At 43.9% G+C, this 20,814-nt stretch overlaps 1 protein-coding gene across 2 annotated transcripts in view; it reads left to right on the forward strand.

The window, feature by feature from the left end:
- Positions 1-20,814, forward strand: part of LOC138566892 (titin homolog) — a 635,448-nt gene that overhangs the window by 212,460 nt on the left and 402,174 nt on the right. For both annotated transcript variants that reach the window (XM_069644618.1, XM_069644619.1), the window contains exons 4-6: positions 3,621-3,869; positions 10,709-10,921; positions 15,002-15,029. In XM_069644618.1, the coding sequence (XP_069500719.1) occupies positions 3,621-3,869; positions 10,709-10,921; positions 15,002-15,029 (490 nt within the window). The remainder of the gene's footprint in view (positions 1-3,620; positions 3,870-10,708; positions 10,922-15,001; positions 15,030-20,814) is intronic.

Raw genomic sequence — 20,814 nt, forward strand, 5'->3', positions numbered from 1 at the left:
TGTAGCAGAGAAATCCTTTTAGATTTCTCATAAGGTTTACATACCTTTTCTTGTGTGAAGTACTGTTCCCAGGAATAGTAAAGTGAAATTAACTTTACTTACCTTTTCTCTTTGTAGGTCCAGTACACCCCATCTTATGTGGAGTGCTGGGGGGTTACTTAGTAGCCCCTTATCCTACTCTCCCATGTAGCATTTTTTTATGTCACAAATGGCTGGTAGCAGTGGTTTAATTTTCCTACCATTGTGATTTTCTACCGCAGGCTGAACCCTCAGCTGCAGTACAGCACCCATCGGTATCCATTTTGTCAAAATGGCCCCGGTCTTTTTTTTCACAATTTTCTGTTTGTAAGGTCTTTGTTGGCTTTTACTTTGTAGGTTGAGACAGGCTTGAGCCCTTTGTGTGTTTTGCCTCTGGTGGGCTTCAGACCCAGAAGCCCACCCATGGCTCCGGTGTGTCTGGAAGGACAGGAAGTGAGGGAGGTCCCGAAACTACCCTGTCCTTTGTCTGTAGGTGTGCCTGAATGAAACCAGTCCTGTTTGGCTGGCTGTGAATGAATGGGAACGAGCTTAAAAGGCGAAGTTCTTTGGACTACATGCGGAGTCGACCACTGGAAGAAACATCCAAAGAATACATTGTGAAGAGAAGCCTGCTGCAACCTCCTGGAACTCAAAGAGTCCAGTGAAGCCCTGCTGCTGTGCTGACCTCGTTTTTCAAATAGACACAGAAGCTCCGGATGGAACGACTTTTCCCCTTGGGCTGGTCCTGAGACGAACTCCACTTTGGCCCAATCCCCGACTTGCTGTGCCTCTCCAGTGCTGCAGAAGCCCAATGTCAGGGGTCGAGTGTCCATTATCGAGTGCAACGTCTTCTGCGGAATGAATCTGGCCAAAAGCTCCAGGAGCCTCCTAAGGTCCCTCCAGAAGCAGGAAATCCTGATCCAGAGTCCTGATCCAGAGTCCAGGACCGAGGGAGCAAGGAAAGTCCAACCCGGGATATTCATTCTCCATCAGTGCTTGTTTGCGAGGTGCTGAAACCACAAAGTCCTCTCCATAGTACTGCCACAGGAGCCCGCCAGACGTCTTCCCTCTTGTCTCCACGACTAAGACTCAGGAAAAAGAGTCTGCTTGGCTGTAGCAAGGAGGAATCCAGCTGGAACACTTTCTTCAAACCAGAGGTACTGTGGGGGCTTGGGGTATTTGCCTTATTGCCATAAGTAGTGCTTTCTCACTTGAGAAGTGCACTGGATTACCTTTTGGAGTTTATCTAAACTCCCCTTGCACAGGCCTAACAGCTTGTGTCTCTTCAGTGATTTTCTTGAACTATCTGACTTTGTGAAAGACTTTATCCAAGAAGAAGTACATCGGAACTATTGATGTGTCCAATTGACTTTGGCTGTCCTGGCTTCTTAAAGGCACCCTTCCTAATCGTTTGACTTTGACAGTGCTTGTCCCCTCATAGGTTGTAATTTGTTGAACACTTTTAATGCTGGGAAAGACTTACCTCGATTTCATTAGCGGATTACAACTGTCTTCATGTTATAAGAAGGTATGTTCTAACCGATTTCCCTAAACCTTCCTTCCTGAAACCCAGAGTCAAAAAAAGTATATTGGTGTTTAAGATAAATGCAATACCATCCTTGTTACTGAAGTCACTTCAGGGTGTAGGATAAATGTGTTAGCATGTCCAAAGAGTATTCACCAACTTTATTGACTTTGTAAAGTGATTCCAAAGTTTGCTTTACTGTTACATTCAATTGCCCTTTTTTAATCAACTTTATTTAGTTTTCAAGAGCATATATTATAGACATGTATGCATAAAAAAGTAATAAACAATAACTTCGCCCATGTCTTCCCTTTTTCCCCATTCCAAGTATTTAGTTCCTTTTGCTCGTAAGTTATAACTGTCGGAATTCCTCCCCACCTCTGTCTATCCCTTTTATACATTTGCGGAGGACAGCAACAACTTTTAATGGTACTCAAAAGGCCCATCTTTTGGAAGCCAGAGGCCCACTTCTGCTGCTATGCTTCACCCGGAAGACTCAGCTAGCTAAGAAACCTACCCCTTACCAGAAAACAAAGTAAACCTTTATTTAGAATAGCCCTGTCTCAAGAACAAGGAATGTAGGCTTCCACCATCATTACAGAGCCTATTGGACTTAAACTCCCTTTCTCACCCAAGCCAGGAAACCCCTGTGTTGAAGCTGGTAGGAACACTCCTATGCTCATATTAGCAGGGGATTGACATGGGAGAGTAGTTGGTGCTCTGAGTCATTTCTGAAATAAGCAGCTGGATGGCCAACCAAAAAAACCAAGGGTGATGATGAGGGTATCGCAGAGAAGCGAGGATCGGTATGCATTGAGTCGCACACATGGCACAATGGGATGTGTAGCGCATCTGGCATAGAAGTGTGCGCCTGTAATACAAAGCTAAACGCATTTTCTGAGTAGAAATTAAGATCCCTGAATTGGCAGCCTTCCTTGGTCTGAGTTTGAAAAGTAGCACAGGTTGAACAATTCTGTAGATTCCTTAACTCTAACCTTGCCTTTCTGTATCTTTATTCCTTTTGCAAGATAACAAAGCGGCAGTCTGCCTAGGAAACAAATGGGTGCTTTATCCCATGCTTAATCCAGAGCAGATCCTGCGTTATCCCTTCCACCCCACTCTCGCATCCCTCCATCTCTCGCCACACTTCGCTGGCTTCCCTTTCCTAGTTGTTTTGAGTTTTGCTTTCGATGCATTGTTTTTAAGTTAATCTAATGACTTGTCCTGCCTCCTTTTCTTTCCCTTTTGGTATCCGTCTATGGGCCTCATTATGAGTTTGGTGGTATGACCAAAATCGGTGGTAATGCAGTGGTAGCCAGGTTACCACTGCATTACAGCCGCATTACCACGCCACGTTTGGCAGTAAGCTGGGGGCTGGGGGAGAACCTCTAGAAAAATGCTTGTGATTATTCCGCCACCTTAACGCAAAAAAAATTGCCATTTCGGCAGAATTACCGCCGGTGGTAATTTTCCCAAAATTCCCCTTGGAGTTCTATGGACTCCATAAATGGGAAGTAGCACTCCCATAACACCACTTGGAATCTGGCGGAATTACCGCCAGACCAACTGGCAGTAACGGTAAATCCATTTGATGGTATCTCAACGGATTTATCTCACAGATACTCATAATGAGGTGTACATATATATATATATACATCTAATTGCTCACTCAGTTTCTCTTCTTTGTTGCTTCTGGCTGTCCCCCCATCCTTGTGCGCAATCTCATTTATGTGCTTTTGGCGTCTAAATTAACAACTAACGTTTCTTTTTTAATATACCCCCTCCTACACTTTCCACACTTCCCTTAAAAGCACATCTTCTTACCGCTTGTTAAATGAAATGTTGTACTGGACAATTTGTAATTATTTCTACTTTTCTGTTTATTTAAGTCTGGACAGAGCTTTGTCGAAAGTCCTTTATGCATCTAGATCAATAAATGCAACCACATTCGTCTTTGTTGTTATGAACATACTCTTTGAATGGACTACGTTTAAGGGTTGGTTTGCCTTCTTTATCTTTTGAGTAACCTGTGCCTAATGCGCCATGTGGCTCCTTAATTACTGTTTTGTTCTTGTAGATTCACGTTGTTGCTGTACTAGTTCCCCTTCTGTCTGATGGGATGAAGGCCTTCAATCTGAAGTCTTTCCTGGGAATGGATGGAGGAGTCATTGATGACCTTTGCAGGTTGATCCCTGAAATGCCAGAGCTACTTGATGGAGAACCAGTGGTGTTGCCTGTGCAGCCCTACACGCAGTTAAAGTTCCACCATCTCGTCCTACTGGGGGTTCCAGTTGATGGCCATGATTTTGCAGTGATCACTGATAAGGTGAGCAATGCTATTTTTAGGGGAGCCATGTTGACCAACGCGGTTGATGAGTGTCATCATTTTCGGGACCTAATCTCCACCCAGCACTCCACTGCAGATCCAACAGAACCAAAGGTTTGCTCGGTCACACCCAATGCTCCCACAAATAAATTAATCAAATAATTGGATAAATCCATTGATTTCAAATGCACAGAATTCAGAACCACCAACTATTCATTTATTCGTGATATAAAGTAGCCCATCTTATGTTATATTTCTTTAAGTTGCGTATATATATATATTTAAACGTACAATAAAGTACCCCCTATCTTTTATATACATTGGGCCTCATTACGACCCAGGCGGTAAGGGGTTAACGGCAGCGTTAACAGCGCCGACCCTTACAGCCTGAGTACGAGGTCCCTTAGCGCCATGGCGCTTTTAACACCTGCTTTTAGCAGGTGTTAAAATCCATGGCGCTAAGGGACCATGGAGTTAATTACGCCACCGTAATTTACGGTGGCGTAATTAACGCCTTCCCCACTCCCATTATACCCTATGGGGCAAAAATGGGAATGGGGAAGGGTAAATGGGGATTGGGGACTTACCGCCCCGCCAAGGTCGGAATGGGGCGGTAAGTCCGCCAACCACCATGGCGTAAACATAGTTTACGCCATGGTGGTAAAGTCACGGCCCAGGCGGTAACTTACCGCCTGGGTCGTAATGAGGCCCATTTAAAGTTAAAGGACCAAGGTGTCAACAAAATGATAACATCAGTTAGTGGTGGTATGTAAGCACTGGCCAAAACAAGGGTGAGCCCGAGCTATTCCTGATCAGGCACATTCATAACGGCATGTTAATACTTCTTGCATTGTTGGGGAAATTATAGCAATGAAACGTAGCAAAGGATAATATTGGTAGTATTTAAAATGTATCACTGCTCTTCTCTAGAGAAGTTAAACTACCCCTAATTTTTCATAGGGCAAATCTTCCCTGAGGAGGATGGGTAGGTTGGATAAGAATCAAGTAAACCTAGACAGGACATTTGCGAAACTTCCTTGTTTTTCATTCCCCTTTTGTTTGAAAATGACTATCTCCCCACAGATTTTGTGCGAATGATTAGCGACCATTCATCAATATTTGGGGCTATGACAGACTCAACATCAATTTCTTGGCTGCCGTTGAGGACCTGAAGAGCCAGCATTTCTGAGCTCGGTCCAAAAGGATCCGTTATAGTTCTCTCTAGACGAGGCTTGAGTATTTGTGTTCAGTTTCCAGATTTAGAGTAAAGTTTGAGTCCACCACCTGCTTCCAGGAGTCGTTTATTTTGCTGCAATCGGACATCTCATGCTCTAAACTGATGATCAGATAAGAACATCCCTAACATGCTGGAGTTTTGAAAATTATTGTATGTATGTATGTGTTTTATTTTTGTATAGCGCCGGTAGCCCGAGGGCCTCAGGGCGCTTAAACTTACAACACAGCAGCTGCACGACAGACATTAAATAACGAATACTGCGACCTGATAAATGACCCTGAACACTGCTTTCCCTGGATTCATCATCTAAAAAGGTGTCTTCAAATGCTTCCTGAAAGCAAGGTGATTTACTTCTGACCTTAGAGTTTCAGGAACGCTGTTCCACAATTTAGGAGCCATCACCAGGAAGGATCTACCCAACCCAGATTTCAACTTGAACTTAGGCACAGACAGAAGGCACTTTCCCTCCGAGCGTAGACTTCTCCTGGGAGTGTAGAGCACTAAGCTCTTTTTCAAGTAGTCCGGCGCTATGCCATAAAGGCACTTGTGTACCAAACAGAGAGCCTTGAACTTTATGCGTTCCTCTACTCTAAGCCAGTGCAGAGATAATCTATCTGCAGTAGTATGGTCTTTCTTCTTCAAATTCTTAACTAGCCTGACCGCATTGTTCTGGATCACTTGGCAGCTGGATAGGTTCTTAGATGAGGCCCCTAACAACAAAGCATTCCCGTAGTCAAGCCGAGATAGAATAATGGCTCTGGCTACCGTGGCCATATTGCCTTCATTAAGGAACGGCTTAATTGCTTTCATTAGCCTGAGATAATACACCGTATTTGTTTGAAGATAGCTGGTCTGGGTATGAGAATCGACCGCAGAGTTGACCAGCATACCCAGGGTTTTCACTTTAGGGGCCACCAAAATAGTGGCATTCTTGATTTGGAAAGAATTGTTCTCTGCCCCCAGATTGGCCAACTGGCGACTGGAACCAAACAGCATCAGTTCGGTTTTTGAGTCATTCAGGCACATCCAATTTGCCTGCATCCAGTCGTCTATTGTCTTGTAAACCCTTGCAATCACTTCGCTATCCGTGGCGTGAAGACTACCCCCAATTCCAATATGAGTTGGGTGTCGTCCGCGTAATTCGTAAACAACACTCCTGCTTCCACCAATAAGCTGCACAGAGTGCGCATATATATATTAAACCGCATCGGGACAGACTGGCCCCTTGGGGAACTCCAAATAGGATGTCACAGGGATCAGAGAAACTGTTACCCCAATGGACTCTGGCTTGGTGGTTAGATAGAAATGACAAAAGCCAATCAATGGCTCCTTCGGAACAGCCCACGTTCTCTCTAAGTGCCTTGATGAGAAGATGATGGGCCACCAGATCGAAAGCGGCACTTGGGTCTAGGAGCATCAGCATCCCTAACTTATTCTTGTCTTGCAAACTCAGCATCTGATTCTGAGGGTCCAGCATGGCTGTCTCGGTACTATGGGGCGTTCTGAAACCGGATTGTTGATGGTGCAAAACCTCCTGGTTCTCTACAAAGTGGTGAAATTGCTGTGTTGCTACCTTGTCTAGTAGTTTAAGAACGAAATTCGAGTTAGTTATTGGGCGAAGGTTAGCTGGGTCCTTAGGATCCAGGCCAGCTTTTTTAACAAGTGGGGTGATGGTGACTTTCTTCAGATCTCTGGGCACTGTACCCTCTTGAAAAGATGCACTCACTATTCTCCGGAGGATAGGAGCGAAAATGTCTTTGTGTTGGAGGATGATACTACGTGGTAAAATGTTTTCTACACAGGTGGTAGGTTTCATATTATTCAACACCTCTAGCAGATCTGCCTCTGAAATGGGGTCAAATTTAAAAAGCTGTTCTCTGACAGTTGCCTCCACTTCTGTGGGTCGCTTGTCCTTTTTAACGGAAGATCTGGCCTTGATGATATTTTGTCGTGCTTTTTCTGTTTTGGCTTGAAAGGCATTTTTTAGACCGTGTTGCAATCCACCTCTGTGGGCATAAATGGAGGGGTAAGGGTTGCAGGTTTTTCATTACTCTTCAGAATATCGAAGAGTTTGCTGGTCTTGTTGTCTGCATGCTCAATTTCAGAGTTGAAAAAATCGGCCTTAGCTGCCCTAATTTTGTCTCTATATTCCTTGTCCTTACTTTTCCAATTATTTTTACTATCCACAGTGTCTCTGACTCCACTAACTCAAGAAGATGCTTATTGTATTTATCTAAAATATTGACACACGAGTCATGATCCTGAAAAGAACTCGGTATTTTATCAGTACATGACTTAAGCTGTAGTTTATTTAGATGGGAATTCATTCATGAGTACAATATCCCCTATTGAGTAGTATTATTTGACATGCCCTCAGACTCTATTTCAGAGATGTTTACCTGATGTTTTTGCCACAGTCTAGATCACAACCCAAAGCAAGAGACCACTCCTGTTGTAGTATATATTTTCAATGCATGGTGCAATTTTGTGGTAATCAGCAGAATGTTTGACGTGAACTCACTCCGCTCGTGAAAGTCCATACTTTTCAAAGGAGCTCCAACCCCTATCATTTGAAACATTCATTATCCACATTTATTCTGTTGAGATGTTCCACTACATCATGGTTTAACTTGATCCTGATTGATGGTTCATCCAAATTGAAACATCTCGAAAAAATGATTGAGTCTTGGGCAGTTCCTGACAGCAATTTCTTAGGAATTGCCTATGCTTAAATGTTTTGTTCTTGCCCAACTCAGTTATTATCAGAGCACCTGACTCGCAGGGCCCCGATTTCATTGGTTCTGGAACGTACTCATCATTTTTAAGACCCATGCCGTTATAGGTGGGTATCTAGAAAGGTTGTGGATGTTCTTCCCACTGTGTTCTTGAAGAAGCTGAAGTTTCCTCAGTGCCTTAGTAGATGATTGAATAGCTCTGTCCCCAAAGATTCCTTGCCTCATCTTCTTGAACACCATTGGCGGTGCAAAGGGCAGTTGTCATCTTTACTAAATGTACTTTTTCAGTTCAGCATTGACTATCCATTTCTGTGCATGGGGAAGGCAAGGCTTCACTCACATCCTGCTATATTTTCATATCAATGTCTTCTTATATGCTAGTTGCTAACTGCTAGCTACATTCTATGAGTTTGTATTTTGACATGAAGGGGAAACTGGCATTGCTTCCAACTTGTCCAGCAGAACCTGTCGATTATGTGCGTTGGTGCTGAAAATGATCTACACATTTTTTCATGAACAGTTTACTGTCCCCGGGTGAAGTCATCTGAAAGCTGTCTTCTGCTTTGTTTCCAAGACAGTTCAGCATCGTGAATTAGTTGTGCTATCGAATTATTGAAGCAAGATTTAAAAATCAAGAGTGCCAATTTTTATTAAATATGCTTGTTTTTCTTACCCAGGCAGGTTACGATTTTGTGAGCCTGCAGTCCTCCAGGCTCTTCCCCTTCATTGTTCTGTGGTGTAGCCTTTTGTGCAAATCTAAGGAACTCCTGCCAGGCTGCTGAAACAAATGCATTTTAAAGGCGAAGTCCAAAGATCCCTGTTGACCATCTATATATCGATCTAGTATATTCTTATATCGCGCCAAACACCCTCTAACAGATAATGAGTAGGAACAGTGGAAACAAATATCTTGTTTGTTTACATTTGAACTGAAGCCAATCTTGTCATCTGTCACTTACGCAGGAACTGTGTGTTGACCTAATGATAAAAACACATACGTGCTTTCTCTATTTACAGAAAATATTGCATATATTTCTGAATTCTTGTTCTCTTCCACTGCTGTTTTACTAATGGTGCTAGCAAGTTTCAAAGCACAATGCAATTACAATACTGGAGTCCCATAACACTGCACTTGCATTGAGCAATCGTAATTCTTTTGCAGTAGCACCCTTGGCCGGGTTTCTGAAAATCCTTACCCCACCCTTGTGTCTCGAACTCTGCCCAATTGGTTGCTAGGAGATTTGAAAGCTAAATCATTCCACGAGGAATAAATTATTTTTCAAAAATTGATTAGCAGAGTTTGCTAATCACATTGTTCTTGATTGGCAAACAAACCCATTTGATTAGCAATTTTGTACTAATGTTTTTAATGCTACCAGATGATACTCGTACCCAAGATACAAAATGACCAACAATAAAGCTGTTTTGTATACCGCTGAAGTAAGACATTAGTGAGATAAATCAGGCCTTGCACATTCTTTCTGTAAAATGGTGCAAAACCCACTTTACTGCAAAGTCAAGTTTAAATAAGTTTCCAACATCCCCTGCAAATAGTACTGGCCCTTCTTAAAATCTACTCGACTACGCGAGTGGGCAAAAATGCTTTGCAAGCCTTTGATGAGTGTCTGTCTGTAAAAAGGTAAGCTCCATGAATGGACACAAATAAATAGATATGATAAAAAGACTCTGAAATCAGTTTGACCAGCTCTCTACTGCAGGTGCAAATATATAATGCAATCATAATCATAGAGCAAAGTGAACTCTGGAGGCCCACTACAGTGTACAGTTTTGCAGTTGATCTGTAGATGTACAGACTGGATGAAAATATGGATTGCTACTTTAAGTAAATATCAAGTTAGCTTTGTGTATTCATTATGTAAAAGACTAAGCAGAGTGGATGACGTACCAGGCAGAGAACTGGGCAAACTAGGCAGAATATTGTAGTTTGTGCCCATCTCACTTTCAGGGTAGCGGGTATAAACCAACATGGTAAGATAGAATGTCAAGGAGTATGGGATCAACTCATGGGTTGAGCACCAGTTGCAAGCTGTATGTAACCAGCAGGCCACAGGACTAGGTCTGCCACCAAAGCAGTTGGCCGTGTGGTCATGTACATTTTCAAAAGTGTCCACTCGTCGATATGATGCATCTTTCCCAACAAAATGAAATCTAGTTGACACTGAGATTTAGATATACTTCACTGTAAAGCATGGAGACAATGCAGTGTTTTACAGTAGCAATACTGTAATTATGCATTATGTAACCTTTTTTTAGAAAAGGAATTGAAAGCCTTTTGTAAAAAAAGGAAAAAAAACTAACGCATACTGGTCTTTGGCAGACAGGATACAGTTGGCTTAATAACAGTATTATCCCGATGTATTTCTGGTTTGCAATTATTTGAAAAATAAAATAAAATGTGTGCAGCACTCCCACAAAGGCCATTTGGCACATGAGTGAAGGGGATGATTACTGCTGCACTCTCTTCATTAACCCCTTTGAACTTGCAGAGAACAGAGAAAAGATGGTGTAGAGAGCTCTGAAGGCAAGAGAGGAATGCAAGGTGAGCTGTGCTTTCATTGAACAGGGTAACTTAAATAGCTAACTTTGCTATAGAAGTGCCAATTTAATTAGAAAACCTACAGAATTGCATAGCAAATTGCTCTGCGACACTGCTTATTTTATGCCTTGTTCCATATGATTAAAATAAATCCTTTAGCATGAAAGGAAGGATTGTAGGATTTCTAGAGTAAGCGGGATTGTAGCCTGGCAACACAAACTGGTTGGCAGCCCCACCAAGTTTTCCTTCGAATAGTATTTGGTCTATAACAAGGGCCTTATTTAGTCTCATTTTCTCCCCTTCAATCAAGGTGCTGTCAGATGTGGCTAAGCGATGCCTGGAAGTGTGTGACCAGTCGCTGTCGACAAATGTCACCATCTGTATCCCAGACCTGAACGATCAAGGGGTGTCGGCCCATGATGTCATCAGAATCCTCTCTGACGCTGTTTCTCAGTTTTCACAGAAACTTCGGGTGATCAAGCATGTGCGACTTCTGCTGCAGCCGCAGAATAATTCTTCAGGGGTAAGGAAGTACCTGAATGGAGTATGCTAATCAATAATGGCACTAGGGCATGTTGGGTAACTTCAACCACTCTATTTACCCATTGCTGAATGTGACACTTGAATCCCCTGCTGGTTTTAATATTGCTTTATTGATGTATATTATGAGTATTCATATAGTGCCAAGGAGGCAACCAAGAATTTGTGAGAAAAGGCTTCTGGACTCTGTGGTTGCTGAATGATGTGACAACAGCTGAACCATCAGTTGTTTCCTGAAGGCTAGTAGGCTGGATGGTTTGGAGTGGTTTTCAGGAAATCAGTGGCTTTAACTAAATGGTCAAATAGCTGGTTTTATTTCTTTATTTTATTGTGTATTTATGGTATAATGCGCCTATACTGAATGTTTTTCGAGGCGCAACAAGACACGAAGGTGGGGGAACGAGGAGGGCAACAAAAAAAACAATCCTGCTAGGCCTTGTGACATTCTGATTGTGCAAGTGCAGTAACGGGAAGTGCAGGGGAGAGTGGGGGTCGGGGGGGCTGACAGTCGGGGTGGAAGGACCCATGAGAAAAGCGAGTGCCAGGGGAGGCCAGGTGGACAGAGCCAGGGGAAAGCAGAGAGTGCAGGCGAAGGAAGGTCCACAAGCTAAGTGTGAGGTAAGAGGCTGGAAGGGATACAAGGGTGGAGGCTCAGCCAGGCTAGTGCGTGGGGGAGGGGCCTGTAAGGGCAAGTGCAGGTTGAGAGGGTTGGGGGGGTGAGCGGGTCAGGGAGACAAAGTGCAGGGGTAGACTGGACTAGGGGGCCTGGTACCCCTGTAAGATTCTGAAGGAACCAGGCAGCCAGTCAAGGGCAGACGGGGACATTAGCTGGGGAGGGGTAGAGGGAAGGAAGAAGAGAAAAGGAATGTCTTGAGAAGCATCCAGAACTTAAGGAGATCCGGCTCAAGTCTGAGCGTGGGAGGGCAGTGGTCTAAGTGGGCAGGAGCGGTTGGGTCCAGTGCTCCTATACTTTTTTTAATGAAGTTTTACTGTTCCCATTCTTTTGTTTTCAAAATAAACCGTTCTGGAATGGTTTAGTTTTAAAATAAGTGTAGGAAGTAGCTGAATATTTCTCTTCAGTGCAGTGCACTGAACAGTCCCTTAAACAGCAAGTGTGTTTGGAGGTTTGGATTGCGTGTGGGAGAGGGCATGGCGATGGGGTTTGTGGGGAGCGGGGACAGTCCATCAGTGAACATAGTTCCACTACTTCTTTTCGTACACTTCGACCACTGGGGCAGGGAGGCCATTCCAGAGGAAGGCACCTGCTGAGGAGAGGGATCGACCTCCCACTCTCTGCTTGGAAAAGCATATGATTAGCAGAGAGTTGGAGCTAGATGACCGAAGATCTCTAGCAGGGAGGTATTTAGGGAGAGAGCGTTGGATGTTGCAGGGTCCCAGACCCCAGAAAGCCTTGTGGATGATGCAGAGGGTCTTTTGCCCCTTACAGCAACTGGGAGCCAGTGGAATGTTTGTAGGGCTGTAGAGATGTGGTCCCTGGGCTTGAGGCCAAGGATAAGTCTGTCTATTCTGGATTAGTTGATGGGGGTGAAGGGAGGAGTTAGGCATATTAAGGAAGAGGCTGTTGCAGTAGTCCAGCCTGGAGAGAACCAGAGCTCTGGAGACATTGAGTTTCTGGGGGAAGGTGAGGAAAGGGAGAATGCCTCTGAAGAGGTTCAGTTGAAAGTTGGCCTTCTTGGCAAGGTCTGTGATGTGAGGAGAGAAGGAGAGGGAGGAGTTGAAGATGATACTAAGGTTTTTTTTTTTACTTACAGAAGGGTGAGGGGAGAGGGCCTATGGAGGGTGGCCATAGTGTGTGAGGGACGGAAAGAGTGAGCAGAGGTCCCAATGAGGAGAATCTGTCTTACTGACATTAAGGCAGAGATAGTTAGCCGTGCACCATGCCTGAATAGCAGACAGGCAGTCAGGAATGAGAGGGGAAGGGGAGGAGGCAAAGGAGGGAAGCTTGAAGGAGGACTGTGTGTCATCTGCATAACACGAAGTTAAAAGCGAAGGTGGAGATGAATTGGGCTAGATGGGCCAGGTAGATGTTGAAGCCAGGGCGAGAGGATGGAGCCCTAAGGGACACTGCAGGTGGAGAGTCAGATGGTGGAGAGAAAAGGGCTCAGTTGAACTTGGGAAGGTCAGTCCGAGAGGAAAGAGGTCAACCAGTCCAGAGCCAGGTCTGTGATGCAAAGGGTTTCACAGAACCGATTTATCAGGGTGGCATGATTGAACGTATCAAAGGCAGAGGTGTTCAGGAGGGCAGTTTCTGTGCCTCGTGCAGCTCTGAAGCCAGACTGTTGGGCCTGGAGACCACCAACAGATTCAGTGTGGTGGATACGCTGGCAGATGGCCAGCTTCTCCAAGAGTTTACCCCGGAAGGGGGTAATGGAGATAGGGCGGTAGTTTGCCAGACAGGAAGGGTCTGAAGAAGGCTTATTGAGGAGAGGGTGCACAGGGAGTGCTTGATTGCGGAGTGATGGGAAAGGATCCAGTGGCAAAGGAGTGATTGCAGAAATCAGCCAAGGCTGGAACAAGGTAGACAATGTTGTCCTTGATAGTTGTGTAGGAGCAGGGGGCACCCATTTGGATGACACTTTTATAGAGCGGACTTGTCTAGAAACCATCAGCTGTTATGGGAGAAAAAGAGGAGAGTAGTAGTGGCTGCGGAACATTTATGGGTGCCACATGTTACTTGGGTTGTATTAGATGTGACCTTGTTTTACTAGACTGATGGTGTTTGATGTGCCAGACAGGCTAGCCCAAAACGGCTGGAGCTAGATGATGTTTCCCTAAGACGTTTTTGTGAAGGTTGTCTGTTGTGTCAAATGCCACAAGCAAAGTGATACTGATTAACAGAGGCCAGCTTATCTAAACATTGCCCTTGTGCAGGAAAATTAAGCAAATTCATTTACCACCAAATGGAGCAAACAAGTTTTGGCCCAACCCGTAATACTTAAACATGTTTGCACTAGGATCAACAAGTTGTCTGACTTTTTTATAACTATGTTGGCTGAATAACGTAAAAAGAAATCCAGCAAACACATTTGTTCTTAAGTTATGCAGCTGGTATTGTACAAAGTTTCATTTTTTTTTTCCCTCAGTGCAAAGATTTTTATAATATAAGGTTTGGGGTAAAACATATTTTCCTCCTTCCCTACTATTATACAAGCAGTGAAATTGGTGATAGATTAATTTGCTCCATTTATTCTAAAAGGGCAAAGTTTGATTCTCTGGACCCTGATGGTTTTAACCGCCTGTCTGAGATATGGAGATATGGAGAAATGCTAAATCTGTACCTGATTGGAAGCTTGATTGCCAGTTGGCCAATATGGGGTAATTTGAGGGTGGAAGTGGCATCGCAGGATGACTTCTTTCAAGTGATGTGTGAAAAATGTATTTGGTGAAATGTATAAGGTATTGCTAGATGATCATCTAGCAGGCCTACAGATGAGCACATTGCGATGGAGTTGTATTTTCATCTCCCCAATCGGACAAGAGAAATTGAGCACTATGTACACCTGAGAGTATAACCTGCTTACACCTGATATCGTTGTATGTGCTCAGCTGTCTGTCTGGACAATTAACCCCAAAAGGACACCTTCTAAGGAAAATGCGCTATGATGAGCCATTTGTGCAATTCCTTTCCAAAGGCCAGTACATATGTCACTTATACGTGTGTCAATACACACTTTCTAAAGATACGACTAATCATTCCAGTAGATTAAAAAAAATCCAGAACGCCACTATCCTGCCAATGGATTCTTGAGAGTTCAAAGAATCTGAATGACCTAAGTGCACTGAAGGCTGTGGGTTTATATCTGGGATTCCTGCCAGATGGGTTGTGGTCGAGTATGACAACATGTGTGCATGCATCCAACTGCACACATGGCCACCTGTGCTTCCTTCCGCCCAGCAGAGCACTCCACTCCCCTTTCTCCTGCATCATCTCTGGTGGCCCACCTACATGTTATTTTTCCAATATCTAGCGAAGGGCGGCAAAATGGAGAACAAATGATGCAAGCGGGAAATGAGCACTGATTATTTTTTTTTTCTGTTTCAGGCCGAGAAGGGAATCAATAGAACCATAGGTACGTAAAAAATATTTGTATTGGTCTGCATTTCGAAATCTAGTAACCTTCCGTGGTTATGTTGCCCTGCTGCCAAGATATTGTTCGGCAGAGCAAGTCTTTTAGTTAGATTTGAGGTGCTTGACATAAAAATATGATGGAACATTGTTCATGATGCACAATATATTTCCAATTGTCTTCCGAGAGAGAGAAAGCACCGTAGTTGCGCCACACATATGATGCCCAACATGGCTATAACAGTGTCTGGGGTTGCTACTAATCCTCTTGCTCCAAAGAAAATTGCCTGTCATTTTAGGTCTGAACTGTCCTTGTGGACCCGACCAGAATGATCTGCAGAGATATGGCCCCGAGTACAGCTTGTTTGGCCTGGTTCGTTCTCAGTAGAGGGGCTCCCATCATTATGGCATAGATTGTTTCGAGTATGTAGTTCATGGTGTGTTTTTCTTAGCAATGGCTTGTGCCGTGCTGCTGCTTGCCTTGTCTTACCCTCCTGTCCTGGTAGCCAATCCTCCCTCCTGTCCTGGTAGGCAATCTTCCTAACTACTTCCAGATTGCACCCAACGACGGATAATATATCCAGTACGTAGATCAAACCATCTAATTTTTGAAACTTTATACTCTATGGGTCGCTGGAGATGATCATTTTAATACTGTCCATTGAGCCTCCACCCTTATCAGGACTAACTTCAGGTGATAATGAAACATTGAACACAATGGGCATTAATTATGTGCATCCTTGAGGTACACCCTTAGGGACTACAAAGGGTTCTGTTTCCCTCAAAATGCACTAGAGAAGATTGCTCACAATGAAGAGGTAATTGAAGGGAATTAACTCGGGGAAGAGGATGTGCCCTATTGTAGGCTCCATATACATATATACACTCCTCCAAATATGTGTTTTGCGCTTTTCTTCATCAATCTTCGACTTTACAAAGATCTTTGGACATGAGGTATCTGACTGTGAACAGAGCACATATGAGGCATTACTTGGCTTCCAATACCTGCCCAGAATCCCCTCTGTATGCATAGTGTCACCCCCCCCCCCTCTGTTAGAGCCACCCATGCATCTAGTTCATGAGGAGTTCTCCAGCACCTTCTCTAGAGAGAAATAGGACTGGAGTTGGCAATGACTTTCTGGTTTCCTTTTCATGGGGACTGTTTTTCCAGCCACCAAAATTCTGAAATGATTACAGATTCCTCATGCTGTATTGCTTGAGACAGTTGTGATTCTATAAAGAACATGGAAGGACAAGTAGTATGCTTTATTCCTTTACTGAAGAACTTCAAGCATAAAGAAATCAATTGAAATATTTGTCAAACACGCTACATTTCCCATAAAACCCTAGGAATATTGTTTTTCTTTTTTTTTTCACAAACTTTTTTTTTATAGTCCTAGTTCTATCTGCTTTAGCTGTGATGTCACTTCCTACGACTTGCTCTTCCTCTTTCTTGGATGCGCCTTCTGCCACCCGGCCATCAAATGGAGAAATATCCAATAGCAGGAGCAACTACAATGATAAAACAGAAAACGAGGCAACCATCAGGACAATGCAGCAGCCAGAACAATTGACGCTTGCAGCCAGAACGACTCTGAATATGCTGCACCCTTCAAGTGGTCTTAACGTGTGGAGCTTAGGACAAATGCAACATGGACACCAGGACTGAACCGGTTCCGAAGCCATACAATAATTGCATATGAGCTTGGTTTTCCCAGTTTGAGTTAGCAGGATTGTATAATAGCGCTGCATCTTGTGTAGAGTTGTAACTCCTCCCTCTTTACAGTACAGGGAATCTGTATCCTATGGCAGGACACAAAGGAGAGTATTATGCTTGTTCTAAGCTTACTCGCCACCAGTGCAGGCACTCCATCTTCCAGTTTTAAATGAAAAATGCTGCTTTTTCAATGTCATCGAGCCTAGCCCCAACACCAAAGGCTTTGGACGTCTGTCGACTCCTAGCTGAAAGTGCACTAAAAGTAGTGCACAGAGGCGTTGCTGGGGGGGGGGGGGGGTGGCTGAGGGGACTATAGCCCCGGGTCTTTTGCTTGTAGACCCGGATAGAAGCTCTGGGGTTACAACCAAAAAAGGAAAGCTAGCCCCCAGTCATGACGGTCTCAAAATGTGCATAGCCCCGGATCTTTTCCAGATCTAGCAACACCCCTGGCCAGTGCGTCCTATACCAGCTTGCCGCATAATGTTCCCTATCCAGTGGCTTATAGTAGGGATGAGGGTAATCTGAAAGCCGACGACCCTGGTTCTGCTCTACCAATGATTATATCAGTTTACTCCTCTATTTACTCTGGTTTAAAACAAAAAATTGGATGCGATAGATAGGAGATAAAGGCTGCTGTCCAATACCAAAGTGGAAAACTAAGAAACTTGCACTCAAATGCCAGCTTTCCCATTTCACCAAATTATATTCTCTTGGTCAAATCATGCTTCATTTCTATATCGGAGGATGGGGGGAGGCTCATGTGGCCCGGGGTCTCTAAGAAACACAGCTACATTTCTAACTTCAAACGCACCTCCATTGTCCCCATCCTGAAAAAACGACTCTTAATTCCCTCACTTTCCTTCCATTTCCGTCCTATCGCTTTACCCCCATTTCTTTTTAAACTAATCAGACGCACTGTTTATGTTCAAGCATCTGCTCACCTTAACTGCTCTTCTCCCCATTTTCCAATCTGGTTTCTGTCCACATCACTTGACAGAGATGGCTCTTATAGGACAACAACTCCTTGCTATGCTTTCGCTACGCCAAGCAGTGTTCCCTTCTTGTCTTGCTCGATTTGTCTGCACCATTTGACACTGTAGACCACTCTGTTCTTCTTTCTATTGTCTTCCGCTTGGGGTTTTACAATCCTGCTCTTGACTGGTTTCACTCTATCTCTCCCTCTCTCCCACTGCACTTACTTGGTTTCTTGTGCTAACTCGATTTCTCCTATGTTCCCTCTTCAGTATGGTGTACCTCAGGGTTCTATGCTTGGCCCTCCCTTATTCTTCCTTTACGCTATTCCTCTTTTCTCTATAACCATGTCTTTCGACCTTTCTCATCACTTCTATGCCGATGACACACAAATAGTCTTCTCCTTCTCCTCCTAACTGACTCTCTTCTCTCTCCTCTCTGGATGTCTACTAGCTATCCAACACTCCATGTCGGCTAATTATCTTCACTTTAATTCTTCTGAAACAGAGGTTCTAGTCTTTCCTTCTACCTCTATCCTGCCCTCATTCTTCCATCTTCTGTACCTTTTCCTCCTGCCAATCTACATCTATCTCCGTCTGATAGAAATCTTGGAATTTCTTTTTATTCGATCTTTCTCGGCCCATATTTATTACTTCCCGCACTTGTCGCTATCAGCTTCATAACATCAGGAAAGCACGTCCCTTCTTCTCCTTTCTTACACCTAAACTCCTGCTTACTTCCCTTGTTGTTTCCATATTAGATTACTGTTCTTTGTTACTGGGTCTCCCTGCCTATCAACTCGCCCCCTTACTTTCCATTTACAATGCCTCAGTTCGCCTCCTTCATGGCCTATCTCCTCGTCACTCATCTGCCCTCTCCTCACTTCACTGGCTTTCGTTAGAAGGGCATCTAATTTTTCATTTCCTTTGTTTTGTATTCAAATATGGCTTGGTTCCTCCCTATCTTTCTTCTCTTGTCTTTCTATTCTCCCTTTCGTGCACTTAGTTGGCAATCTCAGTTCCTTCTTTCTGTTACTCCCCCCCACCTCTGATCCTTCCTGCTTTTGCTCCTTCTCGCTCCTTGCTCCAAGACATGGGAACACCCTACCGCTTTCTAATAGATCTCTCTCCTCTTTTTTGCTCTTCAAGACTTGTTTGAAAGGCCATCTTCTTTCTACCGCTACCACTTAACCATTTTCCATACCTTACACTATGCTTTATTTTCATACCATTTTTTTAAACTTGTTAAAACGCTTTGTTGTAAAGCGCTATATCAATAAAATAAATACACAATACAAATACAGAAAAAAGTGAAAGATATTTATTTGTATTGTATTGTGCATTTGTAAGGCTTCTAACTCAAATGTGAAAGCACAAAATATGTTAATGTTAAAGGATATTTGTACCATGCACTATCACCACCAAAGTGGTTCCCTGGCGCTCTGGCGGCTCTAAAAAAGGGAAGCGTGGGGGGTGAGTTAGTGGGGAATAAGCTGGAAAAGTGCAAGAGAGCAGTGATGTGCTGTTGGCACCCTCAGCCCGGTGGGTCCGTTGGCTGGGCCTGGGGTGTTTTACGTTCGGTAGTTGTCGTGTGCTGTTGTGCGGGTCTGTGTGGTTTGTTTTGTTGTTGCAGTGTAGTGCAGTTTGTGCGGATTGTTGTGTTTTAGGCTTGTGGTTTTGTTTGGTTAGAGTTTGAGAGGTGTATGCAGAGGGGTGAAATTGTTAGTGGATTGGTTAATTGGCATTGCTGTCCTTGCAATTATGTCTGTGTGATGCTTGCTATCATTCACTATTCCACCTTAGTGTGGCACTTGTTAATCTTCAATATCCTATCTGGTTGTGAGGCAGGCTAGTGATCACGATTCCATCCAAGTGTGGCACCTGTTAACATTCACAGTTTCATCTAGGTGTGGCACATGCTAACATTCGCATTTCTATCTAGGTGCGACGTAGGCTAAAGTTAAGAATTCCATCCAAGTGTGGCACATGCCAACATTCACAATCTCATCCAGATGCGACGCAGGCTAAAGTTAAGAATTCCATCTAAGTGTGGCACTTGCTAGCAGTTGTGGGAATCCTTGACAGCGTTCTGTCTTGGGTTGAAAAATGCTGTGCATAAAATAGTACTGACCTGCAACAGGCATTTTCCTGCAGCAAAGAATTAACATTTGAGCTGATTTGCATACCCAGACCGTATTGTCCACCAATAGGCTCTGGCCTGGAGGGAAACTTTCAGTTAGACCTGCATGCTCCGCCATCTAGTGGTATCTTTTGAGTATTACAGTTGTCTTTTTCAGAAGTTAAGAGTTGATGGAGACATTACTGTAGACTACTATTTATATTCTACCTTCCTAGGACACATACTGCCCCTCTGTACCTATGCCCTTAGATGGGTTTACCCCAACATTGGTAACGATCATGAGTGAAGGACAGAAAAACAAGAGTGATGGAGTGAAATCGGCATTGAAAATCCAAGATTTGCACCAATTCAACACGTGTGGGAGGCGTGGGCGAATGTCCAACGCCTGTTGCCTTATCCCTGCACCCAACAAAGTGTTAATAAAAGTGCCGGGTCTGTGGCTCAGTGGACTAATGCATCCAATACAGGGGCCTGTGTTTGACCTCATGGTCACAGGTTCGAATCCTGGCAGGTCCACTTAGCCCTTCATCCTTCCGAGGTTGATCAAATGAGTACCATTAAGTTGGGTAACAATAAACATCTGTTATTAGCGCCAAAATGCCCTGGGGTGAACGTGCGCTTTATAAATACACCTGTTATGTTATGTTATGTTAATAGATACAGGATGTATACAAGAATCACTCTGTTAATGCATTTTACGTTAAGATCTCTAGTCTCTAATATTGGCCACATACATGGAGCGCACACCTTTTTTAAAAATTTGGGCCAAAATGCAATAGGCGCTTCTCACGGCTCCATACTCGAGTTTGCAGTAAGTGCCCAACCAAGAAGGTTTCTTCTGCCGCATGCAAAAACTTAAAGGCCCAGTCCCCCAGACACATAGCATGGGATCACTGGGCAGCCTATGCCGTGTAGGATCTGCACGTTCAGAGGAATGGAATGGAATGAAATCATGATGAGG

The sequence above is a fragment of the Ambystoma mexicanum genome, chromosome 2p (genome assembly GCF_040938575.1).
Source record: "Ambystoma mexicanum isolate Mex_15411 chromosome 2p, UKY_AmexF1_1, whole genome shotgun sequence".
NCBI lineage: Eukaryota > Metazoa > Chordata > Amphibia > Caudata > Ambystomatidae > Ambystoma > Ambystoma mexicanum.